The following is a 19,302-nucleotide window of genomic DNA, read 5'->3' on the forward strand; positions in this document are numbered from 1 at the left end:
TTTTTTTTCTTTTTTCTTTTTTCTTTTCTTTTCTTTTTTTTTTTTTGTATTTTAAAGATGGAGCAGATAGACCTTGCTGATGGATTGAGTAAGAAGGTGAGGAAGAAGAGAAATCAAGGACACTTTTAAACATGATCATTATCATAAAATGCAAATTAAAAACACATTGAGATCCTACTCATGGCTATAATTAAGATAGCCAATAATATCAAATTTTGGAGAATATTTGGAGCCATCAACACAAACATACTTTGTATTTACTTTTGCCTGCTTCCAAAGTACGACTGCTTTGGAAAATACTTTGGTATCATCCACTAAAGTTCAGTGTGCCTGTATTCCATGACTCAGCAATTCCACTCTTAGGTATTAACCCAAGAGAAATGTGCATACATGTGTAGAGGCATGTAAAAACATCCATAAAACGTCATTCATAATGCCCCCGCACTGAGAACAAACCACGTGTCCATCAACAACAATGGATAAATCAACTGAGGTTTATTCTTACAATGGATTATTTTAGAGTGACCAGAATGAGTTATAGCTACATGTATAATGCTGAATGAAAAAACCCAGAAACACACATATGTGCATATGCACATATATACACAATAATGTATGACTCTATTTATAGAAAGCTCAAAAACCTGGAAAACCAATTTGTCAAAACAGTGATCATGCTTAGGGAGAGTGGAGGAGATGCTGGTGTGCATGCGTGAAGAGAAGAGCTTCTGTGATGCTACTCATGTTCTCTTGGTAGGGGTTTCTTACGATGATTGTGTAGTTTCCCGCATATGTGGTATACATTTCAAAAATAGTGTCTTAAAAATTATAAAACAAAAACATATAGAGAATAGGAAGTGGGGAAGAGGAGGGAAAGCAGAGGAATCTTTCAAGGAGTTTGTGAAGAGCAAGAAGGTATGATGGTAGCAGGTGATAAGGGCCAATTTCTCTTTTTAATAAAGATGGGAGTTATTACAGGATTCTTGCTTATGTGTACTAGCAACAATACAGAAAAGGAAAATGCTGGAGAGGGAGAGAGGCTAATTTCATGAACGAGATGCTTGAGTAGGTGATCGGGGATGGAATCTAGCACAGAGGAGGGGTGGATAGATAGGCTCGAGCAGTTTCTCCTTGTAAACTGAGCAACCCCAGGTGGACAGGTGTAGAGGCTGGTAGAGTAGTAGAATTAGGATGGAAAATAAAGCAGCGTGGTTGACTGCTTCTGTTTTCTCACTGAAATAAATGGGCCAGCAGTTCAGAGTGCCAGATGCAGTGTTTCAAGAATGAGAATACAGTGAGTTTGGGGGCAGGACAGTGAATTTCAAGAAGAAATCCATTAGGATTGCTGGACGCTGCTGCATGGCCACTTGAACTCTGGGGTCATACATTGAAGGAAGACATATCAATTGCCAAATCTGGCCACTTAGCTATCTTTCACATGACATAATCTCCATGATCTAAAGCCTGTACATTTGTTCATACAGTGGTCTTTCTGGCTTTAACAAGCTCAGTTATCATTTCTCAGCTGGAAGCAGGCAAAAGTAACAAAACAGAACGGGAAGTGGGTTACCTTTTGCCCAAGAGGTGGAGCTGGGCCTGCAGAGATTTCCCTGAACCTCTGACCAGCTGGTTTCCCATTAAGTTCTGCTGAGACGTAGTACTGGTAGGAGGAGGTAGGAGGTAGGAGGAGAGGTAGGAGGAGAGGAGAGGAGACTTTCTTCTGGATTCCAGCTCAGATCAGCATCCTATTCTCACTGGCCTCTAAAGCTCCTGCCTCCTGTCCCCAGCTTCTTTTGTCCTAAAGCCACACAGCCTCACCATGTCCTTGGGGCCTTGCTCCATCTCTGCCTGGCTGGCTTCCCAGGCTTCACAGCAGCTGCTGTGCCCCACCCCTTTGTCACCCACATCCACCAGGCTGTGCCCTCCCCAGAGATCTGAGCACCTCTTCCTTCATTCCTCTGGCCCTAGGGCATGGAGCTTCTTCCTTTAATTAGGAACTCTTACTTGTATGATATCTGCTTCTTGTCCTCTCAGCTTCCCAGTACCCATGGAGCATATCTACTGTTTTAAATCTCTTCTTTTGGAATATTTAACATGTTCTGCATTCCTGATGAGGGATGGTACTTTAATTGACATATCATCACAAATAGCAAAAAAGAAAAGAAGCTAATGTTCAGAGATACAACATTAAGACCCATAGAGTGGTCTGGGGACATTGGAGGCACATCCATACAGCTCTTGGCTAGCCTTGTGCAAAGGAGGGCAGAGTGGCCAGGTTGCAGCCCTCATGACCCACAGCACCCAGGCAGCACAAACTACCTCTGAGAGCCAGACAATGGGTAACAGGAGAGGGGGCCTGACACTTTGATGCTGCATGGTTAGGAAAGCACTGCCTGCCCTGCTCTGGTCTGATCCACTGATCCTGAAACTGTCAGTATAGATTTCATAGAAACACTACTTTTTCCCACATTCAGATTTCACCAGTTTATATACTATTTAATTAAACTAAGTGGTCACAAGAACAAAGTAGTTAAAATGAACAGCTTCAGACCCAAAATGACTCTTGTGAAGCATTCGCTCAACTAGAGGAGAAAACTGTGCCTATTGACTAAAAGTAACCTGCTTGGCAGGAGCATTCAATGTACAGAGGGGCTGGGGTACTGCTTGCCCAAAGTTGGGTGGGAGAGCTTTTTTTTTTTCAGAGTTACGATAATGAGTAGTCTTCCAAGTGATGGCAGCCTCTGAGACTGAATGTAGTGAGCCGAGGCAGAACTGATCAGAGATTCATGTGTCAGGTAGAGTGATGGGCTAGATGCCTAGTTAGGCCCTTTCCAAGAGTCTGTGATTCATTCAAACTGTCCTATGATGAATAGTGGGCTCAAGCAGAGCCTCGGTGGCCTCTCAGTGGCAGAGGGTGAGCTAGATGCGCTCAAAGGGCTCCTCTCATTTCAAATGTCCCAAGTAGAAAATGGAATATTCTAGAATATACCCAGATAAATTAAGTGTTTCTAAATATGTTTTGTCACGTTGTTTATAATGTCACATTATAAACTTTTAATAAAAACATGAACTTTTTTTAGGACAGATTTTGCAGAGCTTCACACACCGTCATGCACATAATAGACATTCGATAAATGTGTTAATTAACGAATGAAAATAGCAACTGCAAAGTAGACAGATCTAAAGGGATGTGGGCCACAGTCCCACTCACAGGCTGGTACTCTTGCCTGTGCTTCTCCTCCCTGAAGAAACCCAGAGGTGAAGCCAGGCATCTGGCAGAGGAAGAAGGCCTTGAGCCTGAAGGTAGCTGGGTTTCTTCTCTGACTTGAACTATGTAAAGGCAGTTGGGTGTGTGGCTCTACCTGCTTGACAGTAAAGTTGAGCTGACTGGATATCCCATGACTTAGGTCTTGAAAATCCTCATCAGGACATGGAAAATAAAGTGTTTTTCACACTTTGGGGATATCTTAGTTACTTGGGTTTTTGTTGGGCACAGTGCCAGATGTTTGAGGACGGCCCCTTAACTTGTTACTTCCCTGATGGTCTCATGGGAGGCAAGACAGGAAAAGAATAATTAAAAACTTCTCCCAGCCCCCTTTCCTCTCTTCTTTTCATGAAGTATTCAGGATAAACTGTTGGCAAAAGGGGCAACACGTGGGGTTTTGGATCTGAAGACAACAGAATCGAAGTAGGTGTTGGTGTTTTTCTTGCTCAACAAAGCTGTTCTGGACACATGGCCTGTGGGAAGGCATTTGTTTGTCACTCACTCTGCACATCACAGCTAAGTACGTGTAGAGTGTTAAATGAGATTTTCTAGTAATGACAAGTAAATGTGGACACTGGAAATGAAGAACTAAAGCCAGCTGAAAAAAAAGGTGGAAATATTTGGGTTAGCAGATTGGCATGCAACTTGCATTCCCTCTGGTTTACCTAGATGGTTCCTTACAAGGAATCACTGTTCCTTCATGATGGCTTCACTGGTAGGCATGCACACCTGGCTGCTAGAGCCAGGCAACTGAGCTGCACCAACCTGGAGTGTGACTTACACAGCACACACTCTGGGAGGAATAAATACATGGGTGCCATGATCCTGCACAGCATTCCCTGGGCTGCTCCATGGAGCACACCCTTTGACCACATGGAGCATGGTGCTGAGCAATGCTGTACTGCTAGAGAAGGCCTGTGGATACTTCTTTGTAGGTGAATCAGTATCTTCTCTGCCAACATCGGGAGGCTGGGTTTACACAACCAAACTGAGTACTCACAGAATCACGCTCACAAAACTAAAAGTGACTTAGAGACCCTCTAAGCACAGCTTGCTCATTTTACAACCAAAAGGCCAAGTAGGGTAATTTCTTTGTACAGAAGGTAAACAGTCAACCTTCTACCTTTTCTTGTATTATTTAGTTACAATCAAAGGCCCTGGATGAGTTTGAAATGCTTAAAAATAGGACAGGCAGGCCGTGGACCACATCTTATGTCTTTAACACCAAGAGCAGTGTCCTTAAATTGAGATGAACAGGTAGGCACACCATTGCCCATCTTGGTTTATCATGTAGTCTTTCTCCTTCCATTCCTCTTTCTTTCCTTCCTTCATTTCTCTCTCTGTGTGTCTTTTCCTCTTCTGGCAGGGATATGGAATTAGACTGGAAAATCATAGCAAGATGTATACTGAAAACTCTATCTAAGACACTATACTAAGTGGTCTTATGCACTATGTGCCTTCTTAGTTAGCTGTGTGCGTACAACTGGATGCTCTTGAGTATTTCTTCACTTCAGAGATAGATATTCCTAGGAAAACTCCAGATCCAATGAAAAGCAGTAGTTGTGTCTAAGGTAACATTGTGGAGTGAAAAGACTGGATGTTCATTTTCAAGTTTCTGACTTATTCTGCTTCCTGGTCGTAGGACAGGAGCCAAACTGTCGTTCCTGGGACGGTGCAAACTGAGAAAGCATTATACTTTACGTGCATGGCTCACCACTAAACCTGTCAGCCTCCAGCACAATGAGGTATCTCTGACTTAATGATTCAGTAAGTTAGGGTTGCTGAGAAGGGATTTTCACAGCTAACAGTGTTTTAGGGCTATGCCAACTTCCATAAGGAGAATACAATTTTTAAGCATCAGTTTTAAAATATCACATCTTTTCTTTGATTTTATTGGTTTTTTATTTCTAAAGATTTTGTTTGTTTGTTTATTTATTAATTAGAGAGTGAGCACAAGCAAGGGGAGGGGCAGAGGGAGAAGCAAACTCCCCACTGAGCGGGGAGTCCAACATGGGACTCCATCCCAGGACCCTGAGATCAAGACCTGAGGCAAAGGCAGATACTTAACTGACTGAGCCACCCAGACCTCCCTCCTTATTGGTTTTTAAAAGAGTGTCCTTCAGAGTAATAGGTGGTTGAAGTTGGGATAAAAAAGCATATTGTTTCTATCCTAAAAACTAATAATTCTAGACAGGTATTTACAAGAATGACTTGCAGACTTAGGACCACTCTCTATCTGCTAAATAAGAATATTTTAAAGATTTTATTTATTTATTTTTTTTATTTTAAAGATTTTAATGCAGAGTTATTTGTAAATACTTCAGAGGGTTCATGCCATTGATTATTTGCATCCATTGCAGAAAGTTGTGTTTTTATATATAAATCCCAAGAATCTTATACCATAAATATATATGAAAATATATGTCAGAATAGCTTCCATCACATTTATTTTTCTTCTCCAGAGGGGAAAAGCTCTGTTCCTGTAATTTATTCACACCGTTTAATTTATAAGCTGGAATCATCTATCAGTGGAGGGTTGAATTTGGAAGCTCTCTCTGAAGACAGGTTTCTCTTCAAAATGCAAACTGATTTAGATGGTATTGCCTGGGTTCATCTTCATTTTGTGGTTTTGTGGTGGTTGTTTGCTGTCAGGTATTTTCCATTGTTTGATCTTTTGAAATAACTTTCTGCCCACCTCCCTTATCAAAAAATGGCAACACTATGACCCAGGCAGAAGGCTAATTCCTCACCTCACGCTCAATGACTTGCATTGATCCTAGTGATCTTTGAATCAGCCTGTCTTTTGACCACATTGGGAGTGATACAGAACACATTTCCCCTACAGCTTTCTAATTTTGACAGCCTGACTTGCCTTGGCTGAGGATGAGGTGTGGCTCCCAAAGTAAACCTCATGCAAATGTGAGCTTAACAGATAAACTGGGGACACCAGGTGTCAGTGAAGAGACACAACTGTGTGAAGCAGAAATTTTGATTCCTATGTTTAGAAAGAATAATCTCAGAAAAAAACTAAGGGTTGCTTTCTATTTTTTTTTCCTATAAAACCATATAAAACTCTCCAGCCAAACTGATCTCATTTTCTGATGTTCTCTCTCACCTTTCTTGCTTTATCTCCATCATCTTTAGGATAAAATCTTCTCTATGATTTTCTAAATCTTTTAGAAATCTAGTATGGACACCCAGTATTTCTTGGGCCACAGAAAGGTAGCTTACAATGTTCCACATTTGTGCATGGATTTTCCTCTTATTTAACTATCCCAAGACTTTGCCAAGTTGTTCTGAAGATTCTTTGATAGAGATTCTTTGATAGAGATTTAGTGTGATGTTGCCTCTAAATTTATGTCCTCATTTACCGACCATTTCCTAATGCATATCCCTGGCCCTGGAAGGTTACTGGGCATTCATTGATGCAAAGAGGGAATAGAGCTCCAAGGAGTTTGGAGATCATCTAGTTTCATTGGTGACTTTTACATTTGAGAATTTGGGGCCCAGAGACATTAAGTGACTTGCACAAGGTCTCATAGCAAAGAAGTGAGTGGCCAAGTCAGATCCTCCCTCTTCAAGCCTGGGGTCTTTCACCACTAAAGACAGTCATCTACAGCTAATTTATACATCTTGCTTTCTCCAGGCTGTTCTCATCTGTTCCTGTGTTAATACACTACTTTGTCTTTTTTTTTTTTTTTCCCAATTTGCTTTCTAGCATGGGAGATCACACCCCATGGATCACTTTGACTCTTTTCTCAAACTTCTTGGACCAAAGCTATTCTAGTGCAGAGCCAGGGTTGGCTAGACATTCACAAATAAATGAGTCCCTGCCTACCAGTACACTCTCCATCTTTCTTTTCCTCTTATATGGTCCCCACCCCTCGCCAATTAAAATGCCCAGTCAAAGCGAATATGCTCCTTGCTATGAAAAGTTGTAAGGACACTGTAGAGATTCCCCAAACCAACTAGATCAAATCTCAAGTTAGACCATGGCCCAGAAAGGACAGCAACATGTGTGCACATAGAAGTCACAGCAAAGGCTCTGATGAGATGGAAATAAAATCAGCACATTATAATATGTTAACAGTTACACAACATCTATTTAGTTATAGGATTGACATATTACCAGGAAACTCTTCATTTAGAAAATGGCTATCTGTCCACCCTTTTATTCATTTGTGTACCCACTGGTCTGTCTGATTTTCTTGCTGCTAGAAAAGATTTGAGTAGCGGAGCCTTAAGAAACATCGGGGCAGATTTCTTATAAGTGACAGTCTTACTTATGAGACAAACAAGAGAGTAAAACACAAAAATATTAATCTGATAATTTTTAAATAAAGCTTAGTAGTATATAAACAATGTATTACTAAATATTGACAACAATTTTTCCCTTCTGACTTTGAAAGCAATATTATGGTAATCTTTACCATTTCCTTTTAAACTCTACCTGTTTCTTAATGTCAAAAGGAAATGATAGAGATTATCCTCATGTTCAAATATATGTATAAATAGTATTAGAAAGAGAGAGAACTAGGCCTTTTTTCTCCCACAGTTTTGGAAATTACTCTATGACACAAGCCAGAAAACTCAGTTGCCTCTATTTATATTCTGACCAAATGTAAAATCATAGAATTTTTTTTCTACTCAGAGGGCAGCTTGAAGGCAAAAAAAAAAAAAAAAAGTAACCATCACAAGTAATTGTGTAGAAGAAAATACACAATTCACAAATTCTCATGTCAAATAGCAGATATATAACAGGGAGAACCATGGCCTCTGTCAATAAACAGTATTAGAACAGTTCTTTGGATGTGACAAAAGTAGCCAATCTTTCCCCAAAGTCAGAAACCAAATTGCAAGCCCTTACCTTGGAGGGCCTGTAATCTATGAGTCTGTACGATAATGCAGAGCTGCAGGACCAGCTGTGGAGCACTTTCCAGAAAGGTGGCTAGCAAATGCAGCATACTCACATCTGCATACTCATACACCATTTTCCAGTAAAATCTCCATCTGTCATTCTCTCCACTCTGTCGACTTCGAATACCTAAGTAGATTGTGTGGAAATATCTAGAAAGAAAACATGGAGAATAAGAAAGAAATGAGTGATAATTTATAATTCAAACACCAAGGCTGTTTTTCTTTTCTGCAAGCCACTATATACAAGCACACACAAAAAACGGTTACTTTAGTGGCTTATTAATTTAAGGCCCAAAGTTAACTGCTTAAGAAGTACCCTTATTCTTAAATGTTCACTTTGAGAAGTCACTGCAATCTTTATCCTCATTAAAGGCAATCCACTGACTTGCAATCTAAAGAATGAGGCGAAATGTGTTGGAAACTCAGGTATGGAAGGAATTTGCTACTGTGACAATATACACGCAGCCTTTCTGGTCAGTATGTGCTCATTGGTACGATGGATTTCCCCTAGGGCACTGTGCAAGTCTGAAGTCCTAGAGCATGTGTCTGTAAACCTTCCTGGTGTCTTCTAAAAAGCATTTTATTATTGAAAATTTCACACATATACAAAAGGAGAAAAAAAATAGTATATCGAGTCCACTATACGCTTCACCCAGATTAAGTAATTATTGATACATGTATGTACAATGCATACATTATTTTTTATTTATACTTCCACTTACTCCCTGCCACCAGAAAATCTTAAAATAAATTCTAGGCATCATGTTATTTCATCTGTAAGTATTTTATTAAAAATAACTGACACACACATAAATGCAATATCATATTACATTACAAATAAGGACAATTTAATATCAAATACTCAGTTTTCATATTTTCCTGATTATCATATTTTCTTTACAGTTTGTTTGAAATACAATCCAAACAAGACCTAAATATGATTATTTGATATGTATCTTGAGTCTCTTTTACACCACGGATTTCTCTTCCATTTTTTTTTTCATTTCCTGCCTACTTTTCACTGTCTTGATTTTTTTTAAAATTTTTATTTATTTATGATAGTCACAGAGAGAGAGAGAGGCAGAGACACAGGCAGAGGGAGAAGCAGGCTCCATGCACCGGGAGCCCGACGTGGGATTCGATTCCGGGTCTCCAGGATCGCGCCCTGGGCCAAAGGCAGGCGCTAAACCGCTGAGCTCCCCAGGGATCACCACTGTCTTGATTTTGATGACTGTACATATGTGGTATGTTTAACATATTTGTCCTTGTGTTTTCTTCTCTGGGTAGTTAGTGTTGATAAGATTCAAGTTTGATCATTTTTATCAGGTCATGTTGACTACTTTTTTGAGGAGACCCTAATGTACTCCTTTATGATACCATCATCCACTAATGATCATTTCCTAGATCCCTTCATTCATTAGGGGTTGTAAAATGCTGATATTCTGAGTTGATCACCATTTAAATTTTTTTTGATTTTTAATTTAAATTCGTTAGTTAACATACAGTATGATATCAGTTTTAGTTGTACAATCAGTATTTCAACACTTCCATACAACACCCAGTGTTCATCACAAGTGCACTCCTTAATCCCCATCACCCATTTCACTCATTCCCTCACCTTCCTGCTGGTAACCATTAGTTTGTTCTCTATAGGTAAGAGTCTATTTCTTGATTTGCTTCTCTTTCTCTTTTTTCCCCCGTTGTTCATTTGTTTTGTTTCTTAAATTCCACATGAGAGAAATCATGTGGTATTTGTCTTTCTCTGACTGACTTATATCACTTAGCATAATAATCTCTACCTCCTTCCATAATGTTGCAAATGGCAAGATTTCATTCTTTTTTATGGCTGATTATTCTGATGTCTCTCTCTCTCTCTTTCTCTAGATATATATATCTCACGTCTTTTTTATCCATTCAATTTATCGGTTGGTGGACACTTGGGCTGTTTCCATAATTTGGCTAATGTAAATTATGCTGCTATAAACATTGGGGGTACATGTGTGCCTTTGAATTAGTATTTTTGTATTCTTCGAGTAAATACCTAGTAGTGCAGTTGCTGGTTTGTAGGGTAGTTCTATTTTTAACTTCTTGAGGAAACTCTGTTCTGTTTTCCAGAGTGGCTGTACCAGTTTGCATTCCCATCAACAGTGTAAAAAGGTTCCCCTTTCTCTGCATCCTTGCCAACACCTGTTGTTTCTTGTGTTGCTGATTTTAGCCATTCCGTGTGAGTTTATAGTTTTGATTTGCATTTCCCTAATGATGAGTGATATTGAGCATCATTTCATGTGTCTGTTGACCATCTATTTGTATTCTTTGGAGAAATGTCTCTTCATGTCTTCTGCTCATATTTCAATCAGATTATTTAGTTTTGGGGTTGGCTTTTATAAGTTCTTTATGTATTTTGGGTCCTAACCTTTAATCAGATATTTTATTTACAAATATCTTCTCCCATTCCATAGGCTGCCTTTTAGTTTTGTTGATTGCTTCCTTCACTGGGTAAAAGCTTTTTATCTTGAAGAAGTTCTAACAGTTATATTTTTGCTTTTGTATCCCTTGCCTCAGGAGACATATCTAGAAAGAAGTTGATATAGTTGATGTCAGAGAGGTTACAGCTCTAGGATTTTTATTGTTTCATGCCTCACATTTAGGTCTTTAATCCATTTTGAATTTATTTTTGTGTATTTTTGTGTATATTTGGTGTAAGAAGGTGGCCCAGTTTCATTCTTTTGCATGTTGCTGTCCAATTTTCTCAACACCATTTGTTGAAGAGACTGTCTTTTTCCCATTGGATAGTCTTTCTTGCTTTGTCAAAAATTAGTTGACCAGATAGTTGTGGATTTATTTCTGGGTTTTCTATTATCATATTCCATTGATCTATGTGTCTATTTTTGTGCCAGTACCATACTATTTTGATCACTACAGCTTTGTAATACAACTTGAAGTCTGGAATTGTGATGTCTTTAGCATTGTGTGTTTTTTTTTCTTCCAAGGTTGATTTGGCTATTCGTATCACTTTTTTTTTTTTTCTTAAATTGGCTAGAATACTTCTCCAGCTATTATGTCAATGACTCTGCAGTTTGTTTGGTTGTCTGAAGTTTACTCTCTAGTAGGTCCCCTAAGAAAGATGTGTAGGGATAATATTCTCTGCGTTCTTACATATTTATAACAGCAGTTATCAATCTTATAATTGCAGTTATCAATCTTGACTTGCATGGGAATAGATTTCCATTTATTATTTAAACCCTAACGTCTCACAATTCTACATGAAAATTGGTGCCCATTTCTGGAGTCTGTGAAAGAACTTCACCTACCTAATGCAAAGATTTTCTGATACCAAGAAGGGAGGATGTTAGGGATACAGCAATAAAGTACAAAAATAGAATAGCTGGGGCAAACTTCCTATTGGAGTGTCAGGTTGGATGACTGTAAAATCTATGTATATTCCATACAAAATCCAAGATCTGCAATTTATTTATTTAAGTCTATTAAATCCGTTACTCTATTGCTTATTAGCATGAAGTATTGTCATGGAAGTCTGATAAAAATCTTATATTCTTTCTTTTATAAACTACTTGAACTTTTTGTTTGGATCTCCAAGGAAAATTTGGTTCTTTTTGAAGACCTATAGTTTTATTAGAATATATCTTGATATTGGTTGTTCTGTATCAATTTTCCCTTCATTACGTAGTTTTAAGTCTTCTTTATTAATACTATTGAGCATTTTTGTTTGTTTGTTTCATTACTTTGGTATTCTTCTTTGAGGACCCCTATTTATTTATATTGTATCTTCTTTATCTTCTATATCATTCAACTTCCCTGAATGCTTTTATTCTCAAATAGCTTACAGATTTAAATTTTTTCCTCCTTTCTACTATCTATTTATCTTCTAATTATGGTGTTTAGATGCTGTTACACCCCTACTAGTTGAGTTTTCACTTCTGAGCTGCTTTTAAAAAAATAGAATTCTATATTGAGTTACATCATCTTTCTTGTAAAATCTAACTTTTTTCTATACATGTCTTTTCTATTTTTTTCTGATTCTGATTTGTGTTATATTTTTATAATTTTCTTCATTTCTTTCAACTCATTTTGAAATATTTGCTTATGGTTTTTATCTATTTTTACTTGTTTTCTTGGTATGCTTTCATTATCTGTAGTAACATCATCATTTTCCTATTCTTTATTCCTTACAATAGTTTTGATCTTTTTTCTCATTGCTAAATTTAAAAATGAATTAGTTTAGTTTTTATGCAGATTTAGGATGGTAGGGGGCCAGGATGGCTTGGCTGGCGTCATAGCTCCAGAGATCATTCCTCTTTTGTTCTCATGAGAGACAAAAAGAATATCACTTGTCAACTTTCTGACATCAGCATCCTCTGTTCCCCTGCCCCTTGCTTTGAATCTGGACTCTCTCTTGCATTTCTCATAGCTGTCCCTGTCCTGCTCAACTTTGGCATCTATTTCCAGCAGATTATCTTCAATGTGGAGTCTTGTCTTGGAAGGGTCCTCACTCTGTGTGTAGTGAGACTACTCCAATAGCATTATATGTTATTGCATTATGGTCTCCTTGGACTTGGGCTTGCACTGATCATTGAGAACACACTTCTAGGTCCTTCTGCTCCTCTAAGATTGGTCCATTGCACTTTCTGATGAGCGGCTGTTGGGGATTTGGAGGTTCTTCTGTTCTCAAAGCCTTCTCTCTGCCTCTTCCTGCATGGTTGCCAATATCACAATGCTCTTATGAGCTGTCCCTAACTTGTCCCTTGGTAATTATCTTGGGGTTATCTCAGCACTGAGCTGTATTGGTATTGTTGCTATTGGTATGAGCAGGCATTGTTCATGCTCCTTCAGTTTCTCTCTGCCTACTTTAATGGGGTCATTTTGGTAGATTCAAAAGCTATGCTGCTACTGCCACCATATTTACAGAGCAGAAACATTTTAAAACATGAAAATAGATTTAATAATTCCCTTGGGCCTCAGATTGCTCTCTATCAATTATAAGATGAAATTTGTAGTGCACTGTTTACAGGGACATTTATGAACAGATCACCGTGTTCTCACCACTCCACTGTTACAGCGTGTGATCAGCCCAGTGCAAACTGCTGGCACATCCTTCTTTAGACTTCCGTGCATTTTTACAAGCTCATATTTTTTCTTGGAATACCTTTCCTGCTTCTTCCATTGGCAAATTCATTTTTGAACTGACAGTAGCTGTTCAATCATTACCAATAATTAATCATTCTTCTGTGCTCTCCCTGTTTATATTACTTTGCTAACAAAGTACCACAAACTGGTAGCTTAAATAACAGAAATTTATTTTCTCCCAGTTCTGGAGGCTAGAAATCCAAGATCAAAATGTTGGAAGGGTTGGTTCCTTCTGAGGCCATGAAAGACACTCTGTTACGTCCCTCTTAGTTTCTGGTAGCTTGCTGGTACTCTGTGGTATTCCTTGGATTGTGAATGCATCACCCTTCTCTCTGCTTTCATATCTGTGTGGTGTTTTCCCTGTGTTTGCATCTGAGTCCAAATTTCTCCTTTTTATAAACATAAAGTTATATTGGATTAGGACTCCCCCTAATGACCTCATCTTAACTTGATCATCTGCAAGGACTTTACTGTGTTTTCAGAAAAGATCAGATTCACAGGAACAGAGTGTTAGGACCTCTTTTAGGGGGACACAATTCAGCCAGAAGCACTCCTCTATTGATGTTTGAACTTGTTTACTCTATGAACTTACATCCCCTGTTCCAAATCTGCATCTCCCACTCTAACTTCCACCTGAGATCCAAACCTGTATGTCCATCTTATTATCTCTATGCCCATATGCTTTCCAGATTTCCCAAGGCATATATAAACAAGTATATTCAAAATGCCTTATTAGCTTTTCTTCAAAATTTGTCCCATCATGTACATGGAAATCTACATTGCCATACATTCAATAATCCAAGCTAGAAGTCTAGGGGGCATGTGAGGCTCCTACCACTCCTTCCCTTTCTCTTTTTATTTGATAATAGACATGTTCTGGATTTTATCTCCTTAATATATTTCCCCCTCTGTTTTCTAAAGTTGAATTTTCTGGGTTTCTGTTTTGGTTCTGTAGTCTACTACGGTATGATCTTAGACTTAACATCTCTCTGCCTTAGCCCTTCCACCTCTAAAGGGGGAGGAGAACAGTACCAAATGCATAGGCTGATCTGAATATTAAATGAAGTAAAAGTGAAGGACTTAGCAGCTTGGTAAATAATAGGCATTCATTAAATGTTAGCTCTTACTATGAATCAACTTTGAATTCTCTAATGGACCCTTCCCAGTGCTTCCAGATGTGTAAATTGAATCTAATTTCTCCCATTTAAAAAACCTTTGTAACTCCCCATTGCCTGGAAGATTTACAGTAGACTCAAGTAATGCAAATACAGACATTTAAGGCTTTCAGTTTATCCTTTCTTTTTTTTCTTTTTAAAAGATTATTTATTTATTTATTCATGAGAGATATACAGAGAGAAAGAGAGAGAGAGAGAGAGAATGAGAGAGGCAGAGACACAGGCAGAGGAAGAAGGAGGCTCCATGCAGGAAGCTCAATGTGGGACTTGATTCCAGGACTCCAGGATCACGCCCTGGGTGGAAGGGAGACTCTAAACTGCTGAGCCACCCAGGCATCCCTAGTTTATCCTTTCTAACTCAACTTTTGGCCTCTGCACTCATCGTCCACTTACCTCTCATCCTATGTGCCATAATATGTGCCATATTAAAGCACTTGCTGCTTCTTAGCTATGAATTCACACCTCAATACCTTTGTAGGAACAAAGGTGCTTCTCTTGCCTGGAAGCCTCTTCCCACCCTTTAACATCCTGGAATTCCTACCATTTTATGATACAAGTATCAGCTCTCTCTCACCCTCTGCAGCTACTCCTTCACTCTCTGGCCATTTCACTGTTTGTGCCCAAAATATTTTTATTCAGACTTTGACCAGAGAAAATAACATTATTTTAGCATCTGTTCATTTGTGAGTTCACCCACATCCCAAAATACACACCTTTGGAGAGAAAAGAATGTCTTTGTACACCTACATCAAGCTCAGTTTCTCATGATTCATAGGTACTCAATTAATTCATGTCATTTTATTCATTCAATGAGTGTGTATTAAACATATGCAATATTTACCTATTTGACAGAGAGAGAGAGAGAGAGATCACAAGCAGAGGGGAGGGGTAGAGGGAGAAGCAGACTCCCAGATGAGCAGGGAGTCTGATGTGGGAATCAAGTCACCCAGGTGCCTGCCACTATAGCATCTAGAGCAAAAGAGTGAGAAATCCGATTTGCATTTTAACAAAATTGGTTATTGTGTGAAAATTAGGGGGCAGGAGGGCAAGGGAATAGATAGGGACATTAGCTGGAAGACCACTGCAGTAATCCAAGTGAGAGAAAATTCTGACTTTAACTAGACTGCCAGAGGTGTTGGTGGTAAAAAGCTATCAGAATTGGATAATCATGAAGAGAGCACTGACAGCTTTGTCTATTGAGTGAAAAACTTAATGATTTTAATGCTCAACTTCCTTGCGATTATCACAGAAGTTTGAAATCCAGACCCCCATGGCATTACCAAAGGCAGTAAGGCTTCCACAAATGCCACCATGAATTATTTTACTACTAGTTTTCACTTGCAGAGGACATTAAGCATACTTTAAACTCTCCAGCAACAGGCTAAAAAGCTACAAATGGATTTCCCAGGTCTGTGGCCCATGGGCACTTGAACTCTTCTGATGCAGTATTTGTTTCTGTAGCACTGGGAACTCACAGTTAACTTGATGGTGGTGGTAGGTTTGTTCCTAAGGAATACAACAAAAAAGCCTTATGGAGTTTCATATATTAGGATACAAAACCCAGTCTTCCAATAATGCTCGTGCAGAATTCAAATACCTATAAACCAAGAATGGTCAAAACAAAACTATTTTCTGGCCAAGTGAGTTCCATATGCAAAGGCAGAATGATGGCAGGAAAAAGTCCTGTGTTCTGATAATAAGGGCTGTTGTATCTGTAGTTCTCTTGGCCTGAAAGTATTTTGTGCATTCATGTTATCTCTTCTTAGAATGGACTTGCCTCTTTTCTCCACTAAGGAAACTTAATATTTGTGGTTTAAAACTCTAGTGATACATCTCATCTCAGAATACATTCCTTGGGGACCCTCAACCAGGAATCTTTCCCTGTACCTAACTTCATGCCTAGCTTTAATCTGCTTATACGTTGGCTTCAATCGCTGGCCCTCTAGGGCTGGAGTGTGCCCTTTCATCATTGAAGCTACCCCATTTAGCACTATTTTTGTTCATGGAGGCATTCACAAATATGTGTTGAATTGAACTGGGGAAAAATCTATTATATTTCTTTATAGTTAATTGCTTCTATGAGATAGATAAATAGCCTATGTCATACCAATTTTTGTTTCTGGTTAGAAGGACACAATGGGTTATGATATTTAACTAATATTTACGCTGTCATGAATATTATACATTATTAGGATAGTTTTCTATTTTCTCTAAATCAGCAGTGATAGACATCAGGGGTCTTAGGCCCATAACTTAGTCATGAGGAAATGTCAGTTTGGGCTTTTTCTCTAATTTGTGTTCTGAGAAACGATGAGAATAAGGAGGCTTTGCAATCACAATTGGATTTCTTCCATCTTGTCAATATGTTAATAGTATAATACATTTTGGTCATATTATTTTTTTAACTTATTTTTCATCTGCTACCAGAAGGAGAGGTTGAGATAGAACAGAATCGATGAATGGGAGCATAAACATTACTATGTGTCACACATGTTCCAATTTATTCCCCATAGCATGGTGAGACAAATTTGCTCTGGGTGAGTAGAGGATGAAAACATAAATTTGTATTTCAATGTCGTATTCTTTCCCCTTTGCCACTGTTACTTCCCATGTGGGCGTATTGACTCTTGCCTTTCAGCTGTAAAACAAGCTCCCAAGAGAAGTCTTCAGCTCCTCAGCTTTTACTCAACATTTGACCACCATAATGCAATTCCACATTGTGCTTCCATAAGAGCATATGGCAAGAGACTTGACTTCAGGGAGATTTGCTTCTATAATGATTTACTTCTCAGGTCAGGAAATTCTGTCCATGTTGACAGAGAACCCCAAATAGCACTCTACTAGCTGGTCACAGTACCTGTTCTAGAGACAAACCATCAATACAGAAAGCAAAGGAAGATTGGCAATATTTATCATTCAATTCTAACAAATGAGTGAAGATGTTGAATTATTCAAAGAAACTAGATTTCATATGTCATCTAGTAACTGCACAGGAGATTGATTATGTAAGTACAGAGAAACAGACCCAGGAGTTCCTTTTCTACAGAAGTTTATAACAACATGATGAAGGGCTTGTGTTCCAATGAAGAGTAGTTGCATTTCTGAACCAGAAGCAAAGCTGTCAAGTTTACTCTTCCATGGATGGTGTTTTTATTTGTTTTTTAGCTACCAGCCCAAGGGCCTTGGAGTTATTTCCTATGTTAAGCACCCTTAGGCTGTAATTGAGTTTCTAAAAAGGAAGAGATTTGCAAAGTTAAATATCTTCTGTAAAAAATTGCAATCCCTTTGATGAGGCCCTCAGTTCTGGAACTGTACCCCAGGAGACATTCCTGACTAGGGACTGTAGTAACACGAGATAGCTTGGAATCACAATAGAGGCCGAAGAAACTTGAGAGGTGCTTATTTCCACCTGTTTGTCCTGGAAAGATGTGGCAACATTAGCCTGTGCTACAAGCCAGCCCATTAAGGACCCTCAGTGTGAGGGCCTTTGCACATTCACCCAACTGATCTGACAAATTCTTCCACTGTACTCTGTCCAGCTCAGAATGCTTGTCAGAGATAGAGTTGGGTGCTCCAGCCACTGAGAGGGGACAGCTTGGTCCATTGGTTAGCTTTTGAGTGATTCTTGGAAGAAAGGTACTGGGTAGACACAACAAAGAAGTTCATGGTCGTGAACTACCTTCCTAGCCTAATCCAGATCCTTCGCATTGCATTGCAACCACATGTCTACTCTGACACTGGGAAAGAGGTGCACAGCTAATGGTCTATCCCTGAAAAATCACTCTTTCTATACCAGAAAGCAAAGGCTAAGCAATCTTATTTCTTTGGCATCTGTGTTATTATTATCTCACTGGAAAGCATTTTCTCTTCTCTGATTTTTATAGCCACTTAGCTTTTGAGCTAAGTTTCCCGTCTGAAGATCGAGGTAACCAGCCCTCCTGAAAGGTTCAGGTGTGAATGAGAGGATGACAGGCATGTTGCCCCTGCTCTCCAAGGTTACTGATGCTCTGGGTTCTTCTAGAATGCTCATCTTCTTTACCCTAATAACTGAAGGTAGTTTTCTTCTCAGTTCTTCTCATTTTCCTTAGGCATTTTATTCTAGGAGTGTTCCATCACATTGGATTTGGCCTTTGCCTAGTCTTCCAGAAGGGCAGATGGAAAAGGTCATTACTCCTTTGAGAAACAAGACAATTTCTAGACTTTCTGAGGATCAAAGGAATCTAGGCTGGGGTCCAGATGGGGAGTGGAGGGACTCACTCAGGTTTTTCTTCTTAGGAATTGGCTTTGCTGTGTAGATGTAAGAAAGATCATCTCTGAAAGGGGCATTAGTGACCAGGGAAGTGCATAGTAATGAAAAGTCTCAGTACTTTTTAGATATTCACACATACAGCAGGGAGGATTCATAGAAAGCCATATTTACAGTTAAAATTTTAGCATAATCACCAGGGTTTCGTATAAGAGGGGAAAAAAGTTTCAAAGCTTTAGGAATGAAGATGAAATACATCTTTAGGGATCCCTGGGTGGCGCAGTGGTTTGGCGCCTGCCTTTGGCCCAGGGCGCAATCCTGGAGACCTGGGATCGAATCCCACGTCGGGCTCCCGGTGCATGGAGCCAGCTTCTCCCTCTGCCTGTGTCTCTGCCTCTCTCTCTCTCTATGTGTGACTATCATAAATTAAAAAAAAAAAAAAACATCTTTAGCATGAGAGAGCAGTGGCTTACCTACACAGCTCTCATTAGTACTAATGGGAGATGTTCCCAATAAAAACACAGTTGGAAATATCAATGTGCTCTCCTCTTCCA

At 39.1% G+C, this 19,302-nt stretch overlaps 1 protein-coding gene across 3 annotated transcripts in view; it reads right to left on the reverse strand.

Annotated features, from left to right (window-relative positions):
• XKR4 (XK related 4) overlaps positions 1 to 19,302 on the reverse strand; it is a 429,186-nt gene that overhangs the window by 161,648 nt on the left and 248,236 nt on the right. For all 3 annotated transcript variants that reach the window (XR_005989999.1, XR_005989998.1, XM_041769603.1), the window contains exon 2: positions 8,133 to 8,332. Coding sequence is in view for 1 of the 3 variants with exons in the window: in XM_041769603.1 (XP_041625537.1) it covers positions 8,133 to 8,332 (200 nt within the window). In the remaining 2 variants the exon portion in view is untranslated. The remainder of the gene's footprint in view (positions 1 to 8,132; positions 8,333 to 19,302) is intronic.

Source organism: Vulpes lagopus, chromosome 9 (genome assembly GCF_018345385.1).
Source record: "Vulpes lagopus strain Blue_001 chromosome 9, ASM1834538v1, whole genome shotgun sequence".
Classification (NCBI taxonomy): domain Eukaryota; kingdom Metazoa; phylum Chordata; class Mammalia; order Carnivora; family Canidae; genus Vulpes; species Vulpes lagopus.